The 19516-nt window shown below is 45.4% G+C and overlaps 1 protein-coding gene across 2 annotated transcripts in view; it reads left to right on the top strand.

Moving 5' to 3' along the window:
• LOC138447951 (C-signal-like) overlaps positions 1 to 19121 on the top strand; it is a 298198-nt gene extending 279077 nt beyond the window's left edge. For both annotated transcript variants that reach the window (XM_069604482.1, XM_069604481.1), the window contains one exon: positions 18835 to 19121. In XM_069604482.1, the coding sequence (XP_069460583.1) occupies positions 18835 to 18948 (114 nt within the window). In that variant the 3' untranslated portion in view covers positions 18949 to 19121. The remainder of the gene's footprint in view (positions 1 to 18834) is intronic.
• The last annotated feature ends 395 nt before the right edge of the window (positions 19122 to 19516 follow it).

The following is a 19516-nucleotide window of genomic DNA, read 5'->3' as shown; positions in this document are numbered from 1 at the left end:
GACAACCCTAGTGGGGATTGTTGTTGTATTGAACACTGCATGATGTATGGATATGTGCTTGTGCATCCATGTCTTCCTCCTTATTCACAGGTACCTTCTTCATGTCTTCACAAGGCCGTCTCCTTTGCAGATGCAGTTCATGTTGTATGCAGTACTCTGACACATTTGCCTGACAGCAACACTCTGCAGTTGGAAGGGGTCAATGTGCTGGCTTATTCAGGTTGTAAGACTTGCACTACTTTGATTTTGTACTGTCATATTTTGCCACTGTTCTTTCCTGTGTTGCTGTATTGTGTTGCTGGTAAGTATTTGTTCATTTGTGCTGTTTGTTATTGATTACTGGGAGCAAATTGTCTGTGGCCTGTTTCCATTTGGGACAGTGCACTTTGTGACACTTGTGTCATGTGTTGTGCATTCATTTGGTTGCTTTCACATTGCATGACATGCCATAGTGTGTTGGGTAGCTGAGATGGGGAGGGGCTTGATGACATGGCTCTATTTTCATGTTGTATTTTGCAAGGGGGTAGTGATTCATGCAGCATAAATGTGTGTCTTTTTGTGACACAGCATTGGTTGTCTTTCAGTAGGTAGGGATGCACACAATGTAACACTTCCAGGCTGTATGGTTGTGACAGTTGACAGTCCCTTATGTCCTCATCATTGATTGTCAGCTGGTATGTTCCAGGGCTGCGTGCACTCCACAGGGGTGTGATTTTAGGTGAAGTAATTAGCGACCAGCTGCGTAAGGGCTCCCTCACTACGTGCCCTTTCCTCTCCCATGTGCAGTGGCCGTGCATGTGGGGGCACCACCATGTCCACCGGCAGGCCCCGGCGGGTTGCAACGTTGTGCAGGACACATGCTGCCACTATGATCCTGCACACTACTAAGTGGGGGCGCGTATAGCAGCTGCCCACCAGAGAGGTCAAGGGAGCGAAAGCGTGACTTGAGCACTCCGAATGTGCGCTCCACTATGCCCCGGGTTGCAATATGGGCTGTGTTGTATCTTACCTCGGGTGGTGTGGTTCCGAATTGGTGTCATCATGTGTGTGCTCCGAGGGTAGGCACTGTCCCCTGGGGAGGTGATGATGGGTATCATTAGTGGAGTTGTGACATTACTCAGTATCTAACATGCATGCATGTGCAGAGGCATTTATACTCACTAAGCAGCCATGTATCGCCATGCAGCCCAGCTTCTATGTCCCGGTTTAGGGCTGACATTCTGAAAATGAAACTGTCATGGTTGGACCCTGGATAGTTGGCATATACTGAGGTGATGATTCCCTTGGCATCACATACTACCTGCACGTTGATGGAATGCCAGTGCTTGCAGTTTCTATAGATGTGCTCAGTTGCCCTGGGAGGATGTAGAGCCACATGGGTGCAATCAATGGCACCTAGCACTTTGGGGAAGTGTGCCACCCCCTAAAAGTCCTGGACAGCAGCCTGCCTTTCTGCAGGTGTTCTGGGTATGTATATGTGCCTGCGGACTGAAGAGCGTGCAGTCATGATGGCCAACACCTGGTGTAGGCAGCGTGACTGTGTGGCCTGTGACACCCCCCCCACTATGGCACTTGTCCTCTGAAATGAACCAGTGGCCAAGAAGTGCAGTACATTGAGCACCTTTTCCAAGGGGCTCAGTGCTTGGGAGCACAGGGTGGGTGATGTGAGGTCATCCTCCCACTCACTCACCAGGTCGAGTATTATGTGTGTTGGGAACCTGTACCTCCCATACACCAGGTCATCAGGCATCCCAAAAAGGCTGAACCTGGATGTAAAAATTCTGGGCCTTGCTATCCTCCTCCTGCGGTGTCCCACGTCCACTGCTGCGAGGAATGGTATATTCATCGTAGCGTCTGAGCTTGTTTGTTGTTTGCGTGCACTTTTATGCTGCGCGGGGCCACGTACGCCTGCTTCCTGCTGGCATACGTGTTTCCGGATTAACGCGTCTTTTTTGGCGCACGTGTTTATCCTGTTCGATTCCATGAATATGTGTTGTAGGCGCGCGTGTGGGCGTTCCGCGCATTTACCTCCTGTACTTCCCTCGTAACGTCCACATTTTCACGCATTGTTCCCCATTCCGCGTGTTACGCCCCGTGTTCAGCCCACCTTTGTTGTGTGCGCCACGCTATGTGCGCTTTCGCTGTGCACGTAGCGCACGCCGTTTGATGACGTGTGCGCCCGCGTGTGCCACGCACAATTTTAGCGCACATCCTAGGATTTACACACGCACGGACTTTCATGAATCGATGTGCGTGGCTTTCGCACGCCTGTACTGCGATTTTCGCGCTTGCGCTGCGATTCGCACGCTTTCGCACGCTTGCGCAGCGATTTTTGGCACACATTAACTCCATGAATCGGCCTGTAAGTATTTTATACAGTACTAATTTCCCCAGTATGGTCGACATACAAATTGACAACAAAACAACCAGTTACACATTACTTTTCCCTTGACTTTTACAATTCAGAACATGATCATTACTTTTGGTACATTCCTGATAAGTAGAAGTTGTGTTACTCCCTGTAAATGTGTAATTTTCTCCATCCGGGTTTCCATTCTTTACTTTTATTCTTCAGATGGTTCCTGGGCTCTACCCTCACTAGGTTTTTCAATCAGTCGCTGAATCTTTTGGGATGACAGCTTTTCAACTGATTGATATGAACCCATTTTTCTTCCATCTGTTCTCCTTTAGGGATGCAGATCTCATAGGCGACAGGTGAGATTTTGTCAAAAATTTCAAAAGAACCGTGCCCAAAGGGGAGGAACTTCTGTTCTTTGGTCTGGTTGCTTTGGAAATTGTACAGGTAGACCCTAGGTCTCATTACGACCCTGGCGGTACGCAGTGAACGGCGCCGTAAAAGGTGACGGCGCTGTTCACTCGTACCGCCGCATTACGAGTTCCCCTGGTGGGACAAGGTAAGCATGCCTGGGAAAACCAGGCGTGCTTACCGGGTCCTGGGAGTGGAAGAGGGAGCAAACAACGGGTCATCTCGTAATGCCCCGTTGTTTGCTCCCTCTCCCATTCCCATTCAGCCTTATGGGGGCTGAAATGGGAATGGGGAAGGTCCGGGTCCTCGGTGGGAGGAATTACTGGGCCTTCCGAACTCGGAAGGGCCCAGTAAGTCCTCATTCCGAGGACCCGGACCTCAACGCAATTTCGGTGGCAGCCATGCCGCCAATAGCGGCATGGTTACCGCCAAACTCGTAATGAGGGCCCCTGTCTCTTACTCCGTACTCTTTCTTGGTGATCTTTAAGTTGTAGTGGGTTTTCATCCCCTCTGCCCACTTTATTCTAAATTTCGCTGAGCGTAAGCAAAAGCGTGATGAAGGTGTTTTTGTAAATTTTCAATGTACTCATGAGTAGTGGATGCGTTGATCAGGGTCTGCTCGTGAGTCCTGTAGAGCAGATGCTGAGGTAGCACCATTTCCTGTCCAGTTATGAGCTGGAAAGGAGACATTTTTGTCCCAGAAGATGGTGTAGACCTGATGGCCATCAGGACAAGCGGTAATCGAATGTCCCAACTAGATCCAGAGTCTGCCACAAAATTCTTCAAGATGCCCACAGGCATTTTATTGTACCTCTCAACTCACCCACTCGAAGTTGGATGGTAGGCAATGTGGTGTTTTCTCTTTACCCCTAGTATCTCCCACATCTTTGTCATCACCTCACTGGTAAAATTACTTTGTCGTCCGACTTAATCCTTTGGGGTAGGCCAAAACAAGAGAATATGTGATTGATCATTAGGGCAGCAGCTGTTTCCGCCTTGCAATTTGGGGCCGGAAGACATTCCACCCTCTCTTGGTAAACAAGCATGTCATGGTCATCATGTATTTGTTTCCTCTAGAGGAGTGAATCAATGGGCCGATGAAATCAACTTGCAAACCCGACCAAGGCACTTTCATTCCCCTTTTCTGTAGGGGAGTGTGTGTGTGAGGGAACTTAGCTGAAACTGAGCACACACAAGATACCCCTTTAAGTATAGGTCGAGGTCCTGACCCATGTGTGGCCAGTATGCGACCCCTTGCAAGATTTCTAAAGTTGTATGAAACCCCCTATGACTGGCAGTGACCGTGTCATGGGCGTGACTTAACATCAGGCTTCAGAATGAGGTAGGTACAACCCACTGGTCACATCCAGATATGGCTCTCCGTACCAACAAACCGTCTTGGATTCAGAACATTTTGGAAAACTTCATCAATACCTGGAGATCCTCTTTCCCGATATAATCAGATTCTGTCAGAGGAAAATTCACAGGGTTTTCAATATGCTGATAAAATTTCCCAATAATCGGGTCCTCTTTTTGTGCCGTAATCAAATCAGCACCTGGGGTTTCTTTACTCCACTGGGCAATTCATAGTTCATTTTGGGCATGTGTTTGGTACCTGGTGATGGCAGCAACCTTGATTTCCCCCAACAGGGATTTGTTTTCTATGAGATCCCAGTAAATGGCTCCGGTTTTGGCCAACTGGTCAGCCAAGTAATTTCCAGTTTTGTCTGGTCCCTCTATTTTGGACTGACCTCTGATCTTTTTTCCAATAGATGGTCTTCTCATTAGAGGTGACCAGATCATCAATTGCTTGGATTAATTTTCCATGCTTGAGTGGTTTGTTATTCACACACATCATGTATTGGTTTTTCCAATTAATCAGGTTCTCCACAAACCCATTCCTGACATAATCTGAATCAGTGATTATAACCAGTTCTTTGAGCTACATCAACTCTGCCACCTGACTACTTCAGGGACCTATTTGTACCGAGCAGAGGGCTCTGGGGTATTCCTCACCCAGGCATTCCCAATGCCAGCCACTAGTTATATTTCCCTGTGATTATGAACATGGTAGGAACACCCATCCACATAAACTGTGGGTATCCCCTGACACATGTATTACTAATAGACTTCGTGCAGGGAAGTAAGGTAAGTCTACATGTTGTCTTTGGTCTTTAGACTTTTTGTCCTCAAGACAGTTTTCTTGGGCACAGTCATGCAAGTCAGCCAAACCTTGTGCTAGGGGACCCTTCTTGTTTTGGCCATATCTGACCTCCACAGGAAAGCCTTGCATGGTCAAAATCCAGGAAGTAATTCTGGAATTATTTACATTCCCTGTTTGGAATAGGTCACTTTGGAGACATTGCTATGACTGGTGAGGAGTCTCAACAATGATGTGCTCCCCCTAGATGTACCAGTGCTAATTCTTCAACACCCACAACATTGCCAGGAGTGCCTTTTCGCAATCGTTGAATTTTTCCTCCACAGAGGACAAAGTCTTGCTCGCATGCGAGTTTACTTTGTTGACCTTGTCGTGCTTTTGGTATAATACTGCTGTTAAGCAAGTATTTGAGAACCCTGTCTCCAAGAAGAACTCCTTGTTCTTTATGGGGTAAGCCAAACAAGGTGCTTGGGAAAGGCTTATCTTTAGTTATTCTACTGCCACTGATTGTTCCAGACCCCACTCCCACTTCACCTTTAATAAATGGACCAAGGGTCACGTGACCTCTACGTACTCTTCAATGAACTTTCTACTATAATTAGTGAGTCCAAGAAGGCTTCTTAGTTCTGGCAGAGTAGTAGGGTCTTTTAATTTCAATAATGCTTCCACCCTTTTCACCTGGGGACTGAGACCCTCAGGGGTGATTTCATTCCCTAAGAAGTTCACATGGGTCTTACGCTACGCTACTTTTCCTTCGGAAAGGACAGTTTTGCTCCGGCTTTCTGCAACTGGGTCAGAACATAGTGTATTTCAGTTATGTGTTCTGCCACAGTTGAGCTCTTAATTAAGACATCATCTACATAGGCTAGGTTTCCCCTTTCACCCAAGTCCAGCATGGCGTTATGTAGGAAGATATTGAATTTGTTGCCAGAGTTTATGTATCCAAAGGGAGTTCAGGTCCATGTTTATTGCTGCCCCCCGAAGGTAAAGGCAAGCGTGTACTGGTCTTCCCTACTCAGTAACCATTGGTCAGGTCAATGGCGGTATACACCTTTGACCCTTGGATCTGGGCCAGTCCCTGATCGATGTAGGGAAGGGGCCATCTTGACATGTGGACCTGTTTATTTAACGCCCTAAGGTCTGTGCAAAGTCTCCTTTGGCCATTGGGTTTGAGTATCCCCAGTACCGGGTTGTTAAAGGTACTGTGGACTGGACGAATGTTCCCATAGATGCTAGAGGCAACCGGTATCGCTTCACAAATACGGGAGCCATCTTGGGGTCCGTAGGTATGGAGGTTGAATGTATCTCTGTGCATCCACAGTCGTACAAATCCACAGCAAAGATATCCTGAAAATGCCAAAACACCTATTTCAGCTTCTGCTTTTGCTTCTCGGTCTCACAGGCATCAGCGAGATTGATTAGTTCTTCGACCATCTGCTAAAAGCCTGGAAAGACCTTGGGTTTGCCAATTTCGATGGTATCCTCCAGTTGGGTGGAGAGATCTTTGTTATGGTGTTGGCCTGGATATGAGGTTTCAAGGATTGGAGGGAGTCACTATTGACTCGAAATACCACCTCATCCTTCCTGATGTCACAGGTCAACTCTTCCACACTGTATACGATATGATATACCTCTTTTCTGGAGGTATATCATCGTCAAAATTGTAACAGTCATTTGGAATTGGTCCAATGATCTCATTATCTAAGTCAATAGAATAATGTCGGGCATCAACCTCCATTCCAATAAAGGGGTCTGCGCCCAAAGTGATACTTCTAGGGTCACTGTTATCCACCAATATTCGAATGGTTTCATGTTCTAGGTCAACTATGGGTGTCTGATGTAAATACAAACCTTGCTGTTTGAGGTGATAATTCAAATTTATTTAAGCATCCTTGTTTTTGAGATTCTGTCCTCGCTTAATTTTTAGGGGAATTGTAAATTGTCACACCTGTGCTGGAATGGTGACCTCTTCTCCCATTTGAACTTCAACTGCATATGGCAGCAATTGAGCTGACCGAAATGCTTTCTCAGTGTTGTTAAAGCCCATGGGGTTACCCCCCAGTCGGGACAAGGCTTTGTAATTAATTTGGTCCAAATTAATTTCGAATCGATTGAGAATATCACTTCCTACGTAAAAGGCGGAGGGGGCATCTCTCACAACCCAACAATTAAGTTCTATGTTTTTGTCTGCAATGGACATTTTTAGCATGCACCTGCTAGGCAGGAGATGTTTGGAATTTGGAGTTTCCAAGCCCATTTCCCACTTATCAATCAACTTAAACGTGGGATTGGTCTGATCTTTTGAGAGTTTCCTGAATAATGCTTCGCTGATGAAGCTCCTGCCGTTATAGCGTTCAGGCATACTCTAGCGAGAACAGTCCCCCCCTCATTGACCTAAATGGGGAAAAACAGCTGTTTACCCTTTCTCTGGATGTCGGTCAAACTTTTATCTGGTTTTGCATCATCGTTCATCATGGGATTTCAGTTTTCCTCTGATTGTGGATTGCCATGAAATTTCAGGGCATCCCTACAAAATACCCCCACCAAAAATATTGCTGTAAATATCGCCATTTATCTCGCCATAGGCAATATTTTTGGGGGGATAGTGGAATGCCACTTAAAACAGAGACAGAGGTTCATTTTCAAAAATGCAGAAGGGTTCCCATCACCAGTTTGTTCTCCTACAGAGATGACTGTGATGTCTGGGACTTGATTGGTCCTAAAGTGGAATTCTATTTTGCCAGACCGTTATTCAATCACGTCGCATGTGCCATTTAAACTCACATAATGTTTACTTTTTTTTTAATTTGACTGGCCGGTTAGTCTGAGTCCAGAGGACCTTGTTCACACAGTCAATAAGAGGTGATAGCCTTCGAAGGAGGTCATTTCCCAGTAGATAAGGTGTGCCCTATGTAGTGATGACTATCAGCGGGTGTTTCACCCTATGCCGCCCAATTTCGATCTCCAGATCTGCAGTCCCTTCGACGGAAATATTTCCATTGAAGTTTTGGAGTTGTCCATGTAGAGGCGTGAGGGGAATTTGGTGACTCTCCCCCCATTCCTGAATTTATTTGGTTAAAGGCCTTTTTGGACAGGAGGGTGGCTTGGAATCCAGTATCCAACAGCGCTGATAATGCACATTGATCCTGTACCTTGACGGAGGCATAAAATCTTCCTTCTCTCTCTTCAAGGGTACAAAGAAAATGTGCATTTTGTGCCAGCTTGGCAGTTAAGAGTCCGGGAATCTCTAAAGAGGATTTTGCACCCAGATATCTGTGGAATTGGGAAGTCCCCTTTTTCCCCTGTTCTTTGCTGTCCCCCTTTTCTTGGAGACAGTTACCCGAACCTGTTTGGGGGGAGGATCCCTCATTGCTTTCAGTGTCATCTGGGTGACATTGTTGGGGTTTAAGAATGTGTTGCTCTAGGTCAGCCGGCATACTTGCCCAGTCTAAGTTAGGATCTTTTGGGAACCATTTTTCCTTGGGAGGGATCCCTCCATCCCTGAAAGAGAAGATTTTCTACCCTAAATCCACCAGGGATTCTTCCCCTTTCGAACGGGATGATGCGGACTTCCTCCACAAAGTGGGTTCTCTTTGGCTCTTGATTTCTCCTACTTACCCTCTGTTCCCTAGGTTCCAGCTTTTTGGGGGTAAGAGATTTGTTTACAGTTTCAGAGGTTTCCAGGGGTTTTGTTCTGGTGAGAAAGGAAACTTTATCTATGGCTTTGCATCTCCCTTCCCCCCGGGCTCCCTCCTCTGGAACCTGTTGGTTGTTAGGGTTCTTCCTGTCATTACTCCGGGGCCCCAGACCCGGGTGTTGAGCTGTTCTGGGCAGCAATTTCCATTTGAGGGCTCTGATGAGCCCTCCATATGCAACCAAGGTCTTGTGTTAAATGTTGGACCTGGTGCTCCAGTTGAGACATCCTTTCTGATTGGTAGTGGGGTCTGGATTCATACCTTTGCTGCTGCCGGAAAGGGTAGCTGTCCCTTCTCCCAGAATAGCTAGGGTATTCAAAGTTTCCCTGATAACCCCCCATCCTTGGTCTCCCTTCTCCCTGATTTGGGAATCTATTGTCCTGAAAGCAGGGAGAGAGAGGGGGATTGTTCTAGAAATTGGAGTTTGAAGGGTATCTGCAAAAGAAAAACTGAGGTTGGGGTGGAGTATTTCTTCCCTCCTGAGGAAAGTTCTGAGGGAAGTTTTGAGGGAGGTTTCCTGGGGCAGTACTTATCTGATTGCCCCGCCTTGTGCCGGGATCCATACATACCCCAGGATGGGTCTGTTACCCTTGTGTCTAGGGCTGATATAGGTGGCAGGGTCAGTTGGAGCGTTGGTCGGATACCCTGCCTGGCTACCACCCGATTGCGGTTGGATTAGAGGGTCTCCTCTGCCTCTCATTCTGCTTATTACTATTAGTAGGAGGAGTATTTTTAGCCCCCCCCATTTCCAAGTCCGAAATGGGGGTATTTATCACCTCTGCCACCTTTGCAGCATCAGCTGTGGTTGACTGTTTCGGTTTTTTTGGATTCTTTTTGTTTTCGAGGGCTTTTTCTATTTCATAAATCTGGGTGGCCTGTTCTATCACCCAATCCAGGGTCCTACGCTCATGGAAGTCCCTTACCAGTTGGGTCATAATGTATTTTGGGAGCGCATGGAAGTGTTAGTGAACTCCTGGCTATTGGTGTTCACCCACCTAGAGGTCTGTGCAAATGCCCGGTTCAGCTCTTGCACAAACTCTCTAGGTGCTTGGTCTTCCCCACACTGCAGGTTGTAGACCACCTTGTGGTCCTCCTGAGGGTTCCGGTGAACAAAAAATGCTTTACGATAGCCGCCTTATAGACGGACCATCTTTGATGATCTTGATCCTCCAGCCCTGCAAAGAAGCTGGAGTAATCCGAGAAGAATGTCCATTTGACAAACTCCATGGAATTTTAATCATTCTTGATACTAAATGACATCATCATTTGGTCAAAAGGTTCTAGATGCGCCCATACTCAGTATTTGTCATTCTTGTGGTAGGAGGTCATAAAGCTCTTTATAGCCTTTGTCTGCCGAATTGGGTCTTTCACAAGACCTTTCTTCTGTTTGGCAGACTTTCTTTTCTGCTGCACATGAGTCCACTCACTCTCTAACTCAGAGCTGCTACTACTGGTGGTCCACTCCCTGTCCTCTAGGCACTCCCTACTTCTCTGAGACTGGGAATCTCTCCCAGAATGACGGTGTCTGGTCTCTTCTCCCAAGTGGTGCTGTGGGCTGTCAGGGTCACTTCCCTTGTACTCCCCTTTTCCCACAGAGGAGTACTCATCTTCCTCATCCCTTCTTCCGAGTATGGTGGAGAATTCCCCCCACCTCCCTGAAGGTGTTAAGGTTTTTAAAATACTCTTTTGAGGCCTGGACTCTGGTTCTTTTCTGTCTGCAAAGTGGTCCAAGCACTCCCTTTGTAACTTTAGTTTCTGAGTGTCTAACTCCCTGATCTTTTCATCATAGGAGCCTTCCTGGTCAGAACTACATGCTAGGGTATTTTTAAATCTGGGTAGAGATAAAAACCTGTCAATATCTGATAAGGACTGGCCTTCCGGCTCTGTTGGACTAGGCCTGGTTCAGTCCAGTGACCTCATTCTTCCCTGTTCTTGAAAACTGGCAGGCACGAAGTTAGCAGCACCCTGTGCATTTAAGGTGGTGAGTTGGCTTGAGATCCCTGATAAGAGGTAATCACTCCATGATCGGTGGGTGCCTTTCCATACTCTAACTGGTTGGGGTGCCTCAAAGCCTGTTTGTATTTAGCTATTTCCTTTTCCAATTTCTCAGATTTGTTTTTCTCTGCCCCTATCTCTTGGTGATATATAGAGGCCTGAGTTTTATACTCTGATACCAGTGCTTGAGTAACTTCTAGCACTTTATTTTGTGCCAATACTTGGTCACTGAGTTCCTTGTTCTCTTCACAAAGGGACTTATTTTCCATCTGTGAGACTCGTATTGTCTGGGCATATTCAGACCTCTTCTTTTGCAGGAGACTAATCTCCTCCCTTTGTGCACGTTTGGCCTGTGTTGCCTGCTCTATGTCAAACTCTGCTTGCCTCACATGTTCCATTAGTTTTTCATTTTCAAGCCTCATATCAGTCATTTCCTGAGAACATAACTCACTTTTCTCCATGTCTGTCCTTAACTGATGCACTTTCAGAAACAGGGCACTTTTCTCCTTGACACAATTTGCTATTCTCTTCCCTGAGCTGATCTCTTTGTTGTTTCAAAGAGTTCAGATTTTGGCACATATGATTGAATTCCCACTGGGAATTGACATCCCTAATGATCAACTGGCTATTTTCATCTTTCAGTTGTTTAATCTGCGTTTGAAATGCGAACATGTCCTCTAAGCAGGCTCTTATTGTGAACAACCTGCTCACTTAATTTGTGTTGACTCACTCTCAGGTTTTCAACACCTTCTTGATACTCCTCTTTCAGTGCAGAAAATTGAGCCTCTCGCTCTAAATTCACTTGCTGTTGTATCACTAACTCATCTTTTAGCTGCTGAATAATGTCTTCTAATTTCAATTCTGAATCTTGTCTCTGTTGTGTTTTTACCTCTAATTGTTTCAACTGTCTCTGTGCTTGATCCAAAAGCTCAGATTGGTTTTGCACTGATGCTACACTATCCTGGTATCTTTCTTCCATGATCATCATATGGAAGTACATATATGCTGTGAACTGAGCCATTTTAATTTGCTCATCTCTGCTGGTCTGTGTCATATACCAGTCTGTCAAGGGCCTGATGCAACAGCCCATTATCCGACCACATATCAACATTTGCAGAGGGAACTTTCTGCTTCATTTTAGCTTGTCACATTTCGTGCCCCTGTTCTACCCATTCACCTTTAATAAACAATTTGGATAGAATTTGGATAGAAGGTGCTTCCTGGCCATATTGATTTATACGGTGCTCATTCTGAAATGTGTTCTGCAACTAATATGCTCTCTATAAAAGGGAAAAATCTCAACCCTGTTCCAGCTTAGTTTGTACTCACAATGACAATTTAAATCAACACTGTTTTATCTACACACCGCTCTGAATCCCAGGGTACAGGTCTGAATGGCGCCTTCACAATGCAACACAACTTTCCATCCACTGCAATGCGATTACAGCTAAATCAATAGTCTGCTGCTACTGCACTGTCATGAGTGGAAACTCTCTACCAATCCCAGCATGAGCCCCCAGTTTTGTCACAGGTTAATTAGGCGGTCACACTGAACTCAGGGAGATCCTTTCCCCCCAATAAAGGTGGCGCACAACAGAGCACTATTAGTTTGTTAAGGTTCACTTTGGGAAGGCCTCCAACCGGTCTCGCACCCAACCCCAACAAATACCTAATAATGGACTAGGAATCACGTTGGTGTGTAGTAAGAATATAGACTTATTAATTTATTTAAATCAAATTTGAAAAACAGACTAACATCAGTCACCAATGCTGTGGCAACACAAGAACATAAATGACTTCTGTAATGGCACCAACACAGAGCTAATACTGAGATGTACAGTCACAATTTCCTGCAACTTTCTTTTCAAATCACCCATCAATACAGAAAAAGAACAATTCAAGACATAGAGTGATTGCTGATTTGCTTATAATACTTTTTACTTCCAGCACCCTCCACCCTCCAAACATCGATTAGACTTCACCCCTCTGAATTGAAGGCCAGTGGCATAAGAACAGGAATTACAGCTGAACAATAGTGCAGTGTGTGTCAAAGGTACATGGGGCCCACCCGCATTGATAGCCAAGGTGGGATGAAGCGATCGTCGCCGTGGTACTGTCCTTGTCTCCGTCAACAAAGCAGCACCAGTGAACACAGACGATGAGTCGGAGAGACTGATAGGAGACCGGACTGTGTTACGATCAAGGTTGTACGCTGCAACATTGTATGAAGAAAGATGACCGGTGTGTGATTGAACTTTGTGAAACCGAAATAGTTACCATACACTGAGTGATCCAGCGCCACGTGGGTGCTCATTCGAAGGTCTCTGTTTGGTATACAACTGAGTGTGTGAGAATTATTGAACTGTGAAATCAAAGTGGTCCTGCAATGGGTCAAGCTAAATCCTGTGCACATTCAAATGTCTTTGATAGCTAAAATGAACTGAGATTGGTCTGAGCCCGGCTGAGGGAGACTAATTGTACAAAAGGGGATCTGAGTCCAGAAGAGAGATATCCGATGTGACCCGTGAGGCACCCAAGAAGATATTGCTGTGGCAAATGTGAACCCGACTGAGGGATGCCTACAAACTAAAATTGGTTTGAGCCCGGCTGAGGGAGGCTAATTGCATAAAAAGGATCTGAACCTGGAAAAGGGGATCCAAACAAAAGATTGTGGTAAGAAAAGGGATCTGAGCCCGGCTGATGGGGATCCAGGGTGAAGAGTGAATAGCCCGACTTGAATATTTGTAAAGGAACTTTTTCATTGCTTTTGGTACAACAGACCTTCTGAATCAAGAGACTTTAAACACAAGAGACTTGGGCATAGAAGGCGCTGATATTGGTCCTCGTGCCGAAGAAGCCCAAGAGTGTGCTATGCTTGAGTGAACCGCCTTGTCCCGTGCTGAAAACGTGGGTAAGGGAGGCCAATGGTCTGAACATCCTGACTTATCATTTTGTGAACACTTCTTTCTTATTCATGAACATTTCCCCACACTATTTGTAAATTAGCGCTTAGGATTGGCAAATTATTTTTTAGTATAGGCCCTTTTATTTTGATCAGCCTCCACTAGGACTACACTATTATTATTTCTATGGTCGTAACTTGCTCCCATCTTAGATTTAGGTTTAGATAGGCGTTTATCACACCCTTGATAAGGTTCAATAAACACCCTTGAACTGTGGTCACTCGTGTCTGTCTTACTTTGATACCATGCCTTCCTTACAAATAACAGCAGACAGAGCACCACATCCCTCTTTAGCCATAATTAACTTTCTTCACTCACTAAACATATTATTGAATTATTAAGGAGTCTTGTAATTGTTTAGGGAGCTTTCAGTTTTCTCTGCTACAATACCTCTTTGTAGCTTCCTCTGGCCCCTTTGGCTTAGTCAATTTATTCTGTGCTTTTTCTGCTTTTTCTTCAAGCGATGCCCCTCTTTCGGCACCAGATCATCTTCCAGATCTTCACATGCAGGGTGAGGAGCCTCCCTGTGACCTTCTTCTTCTCTTTTGACTTCCATGTGTTCCATATCTGGCCAAAATTGTTCACAAAGAATCTTGCGGAACCAGTTGCAGTTCCTTGCTCTTCTCCTGGTTACCGTATCTGCTGTGATCACGGTTATTTATCTTGTCACAACAGTCTAGGGTATTGTTTCAAACAAGAGCCAAAGCTTTTGCCTTGGATGCCGATTGCAGATCTGCACCTGGTCTCCTATGTTAATGGGATTGTCCTGAAGTCGCCTCTTCCGGTTCTTTCATGTTATCTTCACTGGTCTTTGGCAGACTAAATCGACACTGATCACTAGCGCTTTCCAGGAGACATGTTCTGGGATCAACGGCATGGGCTTTCTGCTTGATGTCAGCTGCCTTCTGAGTGTCTGCTGAAAGACCTGCCCCCTGGAACACATATCCAAAAACGTCCACTTTCTTTAGCAGGAATCGGTGCTTTTTCTTGTTCAGTGTGAGCCCATGCTCTCTAAGGTGATGAAATACTGCCGCCAGGTGATCCTTTTCTGATGATAGGTGTGTGAGCATGTCGTCACTCCCATTCAACAAACCAGGGAGTCCCAGCAGCACACCTGCTATAGGTTCATTGAAATACTTCAGCAGCTGGCGACACCCCAAAGCTGAGTGGTTCAGACTGAAATAGCTCTACAGGAGAAAGTTGTGATGTATCTGGACGCCACATGGAAGAGTATTTCATGATACCCAGCTTTAACGTCCATGATTGAAAAGATTGCTGACCCTTCAGATCAGCAATGATGTCATGTAGCCAGGGAGTAGGGTGCCATTCCCTCTGAATGGCTCTATTGGGCAGTCACAAGTCTTCACATATCCAGACAGCTACCGGCTGCCTGGGTTTGGTTGCACTCACAATCAGTGAGACCCAATGGTGTGGGGCCATTCCCCTTCTCCTTTCTGGTGCCAGATTTTGCAGGTTTGCCTAAGATGTTTCCTCTGATGTCTGAGAGCAACTTGTTGCACCATCAGATCGATGTGGAGGTGAGCTTCATGTTCCTTGTAGCATCCAATGTCAGCATGTGCTGTATTCCTGCAAGATAGCATCAACTTCTTCTTGGTCAATGCTGACTCGAAAGTTTGACAACACAAGCTCTTCTGCTGAGTCACAGCTTGGCAAGGTGTCCTTGGCTTCAGATTTACATAGGTGGCCAGTGTGGAATCCAGAGCATGCGTCACTCTTGTGTGGAACGCTCCTTCCAGAGACCGTGGGTGGGACCCACTATACGTGAAAATGTACACCCCTTGGGCCTTGCCAAGTGTGTCCTCGGTACGAGGCTTTTGAAAAGGGATGTCAGCATGACGGTGACTGATGCACTTGTGTCAACGGGAGATGGGACTGGATTTTATAGTTACCACACTTCACAATCGGTTCCTTTTGTGGCATTGGCAGACGACTGAAATTAAAAATATGTGTTTAATGTCAGCATGGTCTCCATGTGCAGTGATGTCAGTTGAGTCTTCCTGGGTAATGGAAGCTACACTTGCTTGACTCAACCTTGAATGGGGTAGCGCTTGGTTGGATGTTGTTGGCCATGGTGTGCTGCACACCTTTGTGAAGTGGTTGGGTTGTGCACATCTTCTTTAGGTTTGTCCTGTTGCATGTGGCAGTGACCCACCACAGACGTCACATTGCACTTGAAGAGGCTCACTTGTTCAGGTTGGTGTGGTACGCGATCAGCCACTTCCTCTCTTAGGGCTACTTTGCGCCAAGCAAGTCTTCGAGACGATGTTGTTGCTTCTTCCATATGGTGGCCCTAGTGGCAGCCAGCTCATGATATGTTATGGTGAGATGCCTGTTTCTTGCAGTATTTAGAGGCATAGTTAGCTCAAAAGACAATGTTAAATCGGTTGCATTGTTATTTAGCCCCCCCATACCTCCTATGTTGAGCTCCTGATGTTTAGGTGTGTAGAGGAGGATAGGGCACCTGTTTCCCCTTCCTATTCATCACTACCCATATCGCTTCAGTACAAAATGGGCATGGCGGTGATCAGGTTGAAAGCTTTCCTCCTGATCGGTCCACCAGGAAAGCCTCTCTCAAAGGAACACACGTTTCTGTGAAAAATGACTTCTCGGTGTACTATCCAACATGTGATTGCAGTGCAGGGTAATTGGATGAAGAACACCACGCACCTAATCAGTGTCTGAAATATAGCATATACATTGAGCACTGCAGCTGTACCAGGGAGCATGCAGCTGGTTATTTACATGAAATACACCATACACACGAAAGACTGTTCCACCCGCAGCGTCAGGCGGGCCACACGAGCACCCTTACCACAACCACTTGGCAACAGCACTGAGATTAGGGAAGTGAGGCGTCACAGGTGGTCACTAATGCGGGACCATACGTGACTAGCGGATGCAGTTTGGCGTGTGGGACGCTCCGCCTCGTCTCCAGTTATGTTCCCCGTGAACTGGATGTGTGCCTCACGTGACGCAGCTAGCACTGGAGAGAGCGGTGAATGAGCAGGGCTGGACTAGCCTATAGGGAACTCTGGAGTGTTCTCGGTAGGGTTCTACACCCTGGGCCTCTTTTGTGTGGTAACATATTTTATTTCCTCACTTTCACATAGGAAAAGGGTTGGACTTGATGAAAATGTGTAACTTGGTGGCCACTTTGGAAATGATTTCCACGGCCTCTTTTGGTTCCCAGTCCACCCCTGTGAATGAGAGACACTTTGGGTGTTACTGGATTACTGCTGTGTCTTAATGAGTTGGCTTCCTTAATTTCGCCCACAGCATATGCCATGCGATGATGACAGAAGTCCTGGATTGCAACACTTGAGGCCTGATTATGAGTGTGGTGGGAGCCGTAAAACACCCGGTAATTAGTATATCAGGGTGTTTTACCATTCTGCATAGAACCAAGTTTCATTACCAATGCTTTTCTTTCCAACTGCTATTGTGTGGAGGTAAACTGCACTAAGCAAGGCATAACATAAGCAGTGTTGCATAGCAATTTGCTATACAATTCTGAAGGTTTGCTAATCAAATAGACACTTGTGTAGCAAAGTTAGCTGTTGCCTTCTTCAATGAAAGCACAGCTCGCCCTGCATTCCTCTCTTGCCCGCGGTCCTTCACCCTCTTTTCTCTGTTCACTTCCAGTGCTAATGGGGAGAAACTGCAGCAGTAATCATCTCCTCCTTCCTTCTCAAATAATTGCAAACCAGAAGTAATCTGCATACTTTTATTAAGCTTTCTATATCCTGTATGACAAAGACCAGTATGTGTCAACAACTTTATATATTTTTATATAGTCATACAATTCCATTCCTAAAATTTAAGTTGTTACATAATGCATAATTACAGTATTTGTATTGTAAAACACTTATCATCGTCATACTTTACAGTAAAGTTAAGGTTAGTGTACCTAAATGTTATAGTGTCAACTACTGGGGAAGATGCACCATATTGACGAGTGAACACTTTTGAAAATAAACATGACCAAATGCTTTTGATTGCATACCTAGTTCTGTAATCTGCAGGTTGCATATGTCTTGCAACTGGTGCTCAACCCCTGAGATGACCCATACTCCTTTACATTCTATATTATCACCCTGTTGCTTTATACCAGGTACCCTGAAAGTGAAATGACCACAAACTACAATATTCCACTTAGTTTGCCCAGTTCTTTGCCTGCTACGTAATCCACTATGCTTAGTCTCTTTCTTTCCTGTCATAATGAAATACACAAAGCGAACTAGATGCTTATGCAAAGTAGTGATCAATAGTTCCATCCAGTCTGTACATCTACAGAGCTACTGCAACACCAAACACTGTAGTTCGCCTCCAGATCTTGCTTTGCTTTGATTGTATTCTATATTAGCACCTGCAGGAGACAGCTGGCCAAACTGTTTTCAGAGCCTTTTTATCTTATCTATTTATTTGTGTCCATTCATGCAGCTAACCTTTTACATTTTACAAACACTCATCTATTGCTCGCAAAGTCTTTTCACCCACTCGCATTGTCGAGTAGATTTTATGAAGAGTGCTTAGCATTTACAAGCGATGTTTGAAACTTTTAGTTAACATTTATTTTGTTTGCAGTAAAGGTAAAAGGTTTCACTGTGCATGGCTGGCCTCTGGGTGGCAGCAGTGTGCCAAACATAAAGTGGGTTTGTAGTGACATGCACCATTTTATAGAAATCGCATTTTAAATTAGTTGTCCTCTGTTACTATGGGTCGAATGCATTTCTCTTATGTTGAATAGATAGGTAAACTCAGTCACCTGAGCTGCAGGTCTAGCTAAAGTTTAAAAAAAATTGCAAGGCCCGACTCCTCTCACTAATGTCGTATTTCAGCTGTAAGCAAAACAGCTGTATTGTTGCTCATTTCATGTCTTGGGTACAAATACATTCTGGTGATATTAACAATATTAGTACAAAAATGCTAATCAAATGGGTCTGTTTGCTAATCAAAATAATTTTAATTGGCAAACTCTGCTAATCAATTTTTGACAACTAATTCATGCCTTGCTAAGTGTGTTAATGCAACTACAGCAGAGAGCCACTTACAACCTGTAGGTAACAGGTTTAATTCTTGATGTGAAGACCCGGCTTGAAATTGGCCTATGAAAGTAGTTTCATTAGGTTGGGGTAATAATTATGCCTACTATTTTCAATGTTGCAAAGCCACGAGGCAGCTCCATGGTTGTGTAGCATAGGAGATGAACGTGTTGTTTTCTCACTCTTGCAGGCGCCACTTACCAAAGACGCCAGCGTGCGGGGAATCCTACGGGTGCTTGCCTCGCTCACGGAGAAGAACACTGGAACCATGATGGACTGGGAAGGAAACACTCTCCCTTGGTGAAAAAATGTGGTGTGCAGTAACTTTGTACTGACATCCGGAAGAAGGACTGATCCATCAACTGCATTGTGTTTAGGGGTGTACTGAAAAGTACATTTTTGACCGACTTATTGAGAAGTTGGCCACAGCCTAATGGTTATTCTTATAACAAATAAAGTTGCAACATGATCAACTCACTTCATGAACTAAAAGCACTTATTTAAAAATGAATGTGGCGTTAAGCACCCATTCCAAGGGCTAGAGCGGATGTTAAAGGCCTGGTAGCGCAAGTTAAAGGCCTGAGCGAAGCAAGGGCTTTTAACGAAGGCTACGGGTCGTTACCACCCGTTACAGCCCTTGGAACGGGTGCGTAACGCCATTAGCACCTGTACCATGGGCTGGGACTAAGTGAAAGTATTTTCTTCCTGTGATCGGGTCACCTCTCTGCGTCCCATTGACTGAAAGAAAAGACTGTTCATAGATGGCCGCCATGGAATGGGAAGGCAGAGCTACGTATAAAGCCCCTTTTCCCTTTCCATGGAGGTCATCAGCGGCAGTGCAGAAGGAGCGGCCCTGCCACTTATTTCAGAGC

Source organism: Ambystoma mexicanum, chromosome 1p (genome assembly GCF_040938575.1).
Source record: "Ambystoma mexicanum isolate Mex_15411 chromosome 1p, UKY_AmexF1_1, whole genome shotgun sequence".
Classification (NCBI taxonomy): Eukaryota; Metazoa; Chordata; class Amphibia; order Caudata; family Ambystomatidae; genus Ambystoma; species Ambystoma mexicanum.
This window is presented reverse-complemented; position numbering and strand designations above follow the sequence as displayed.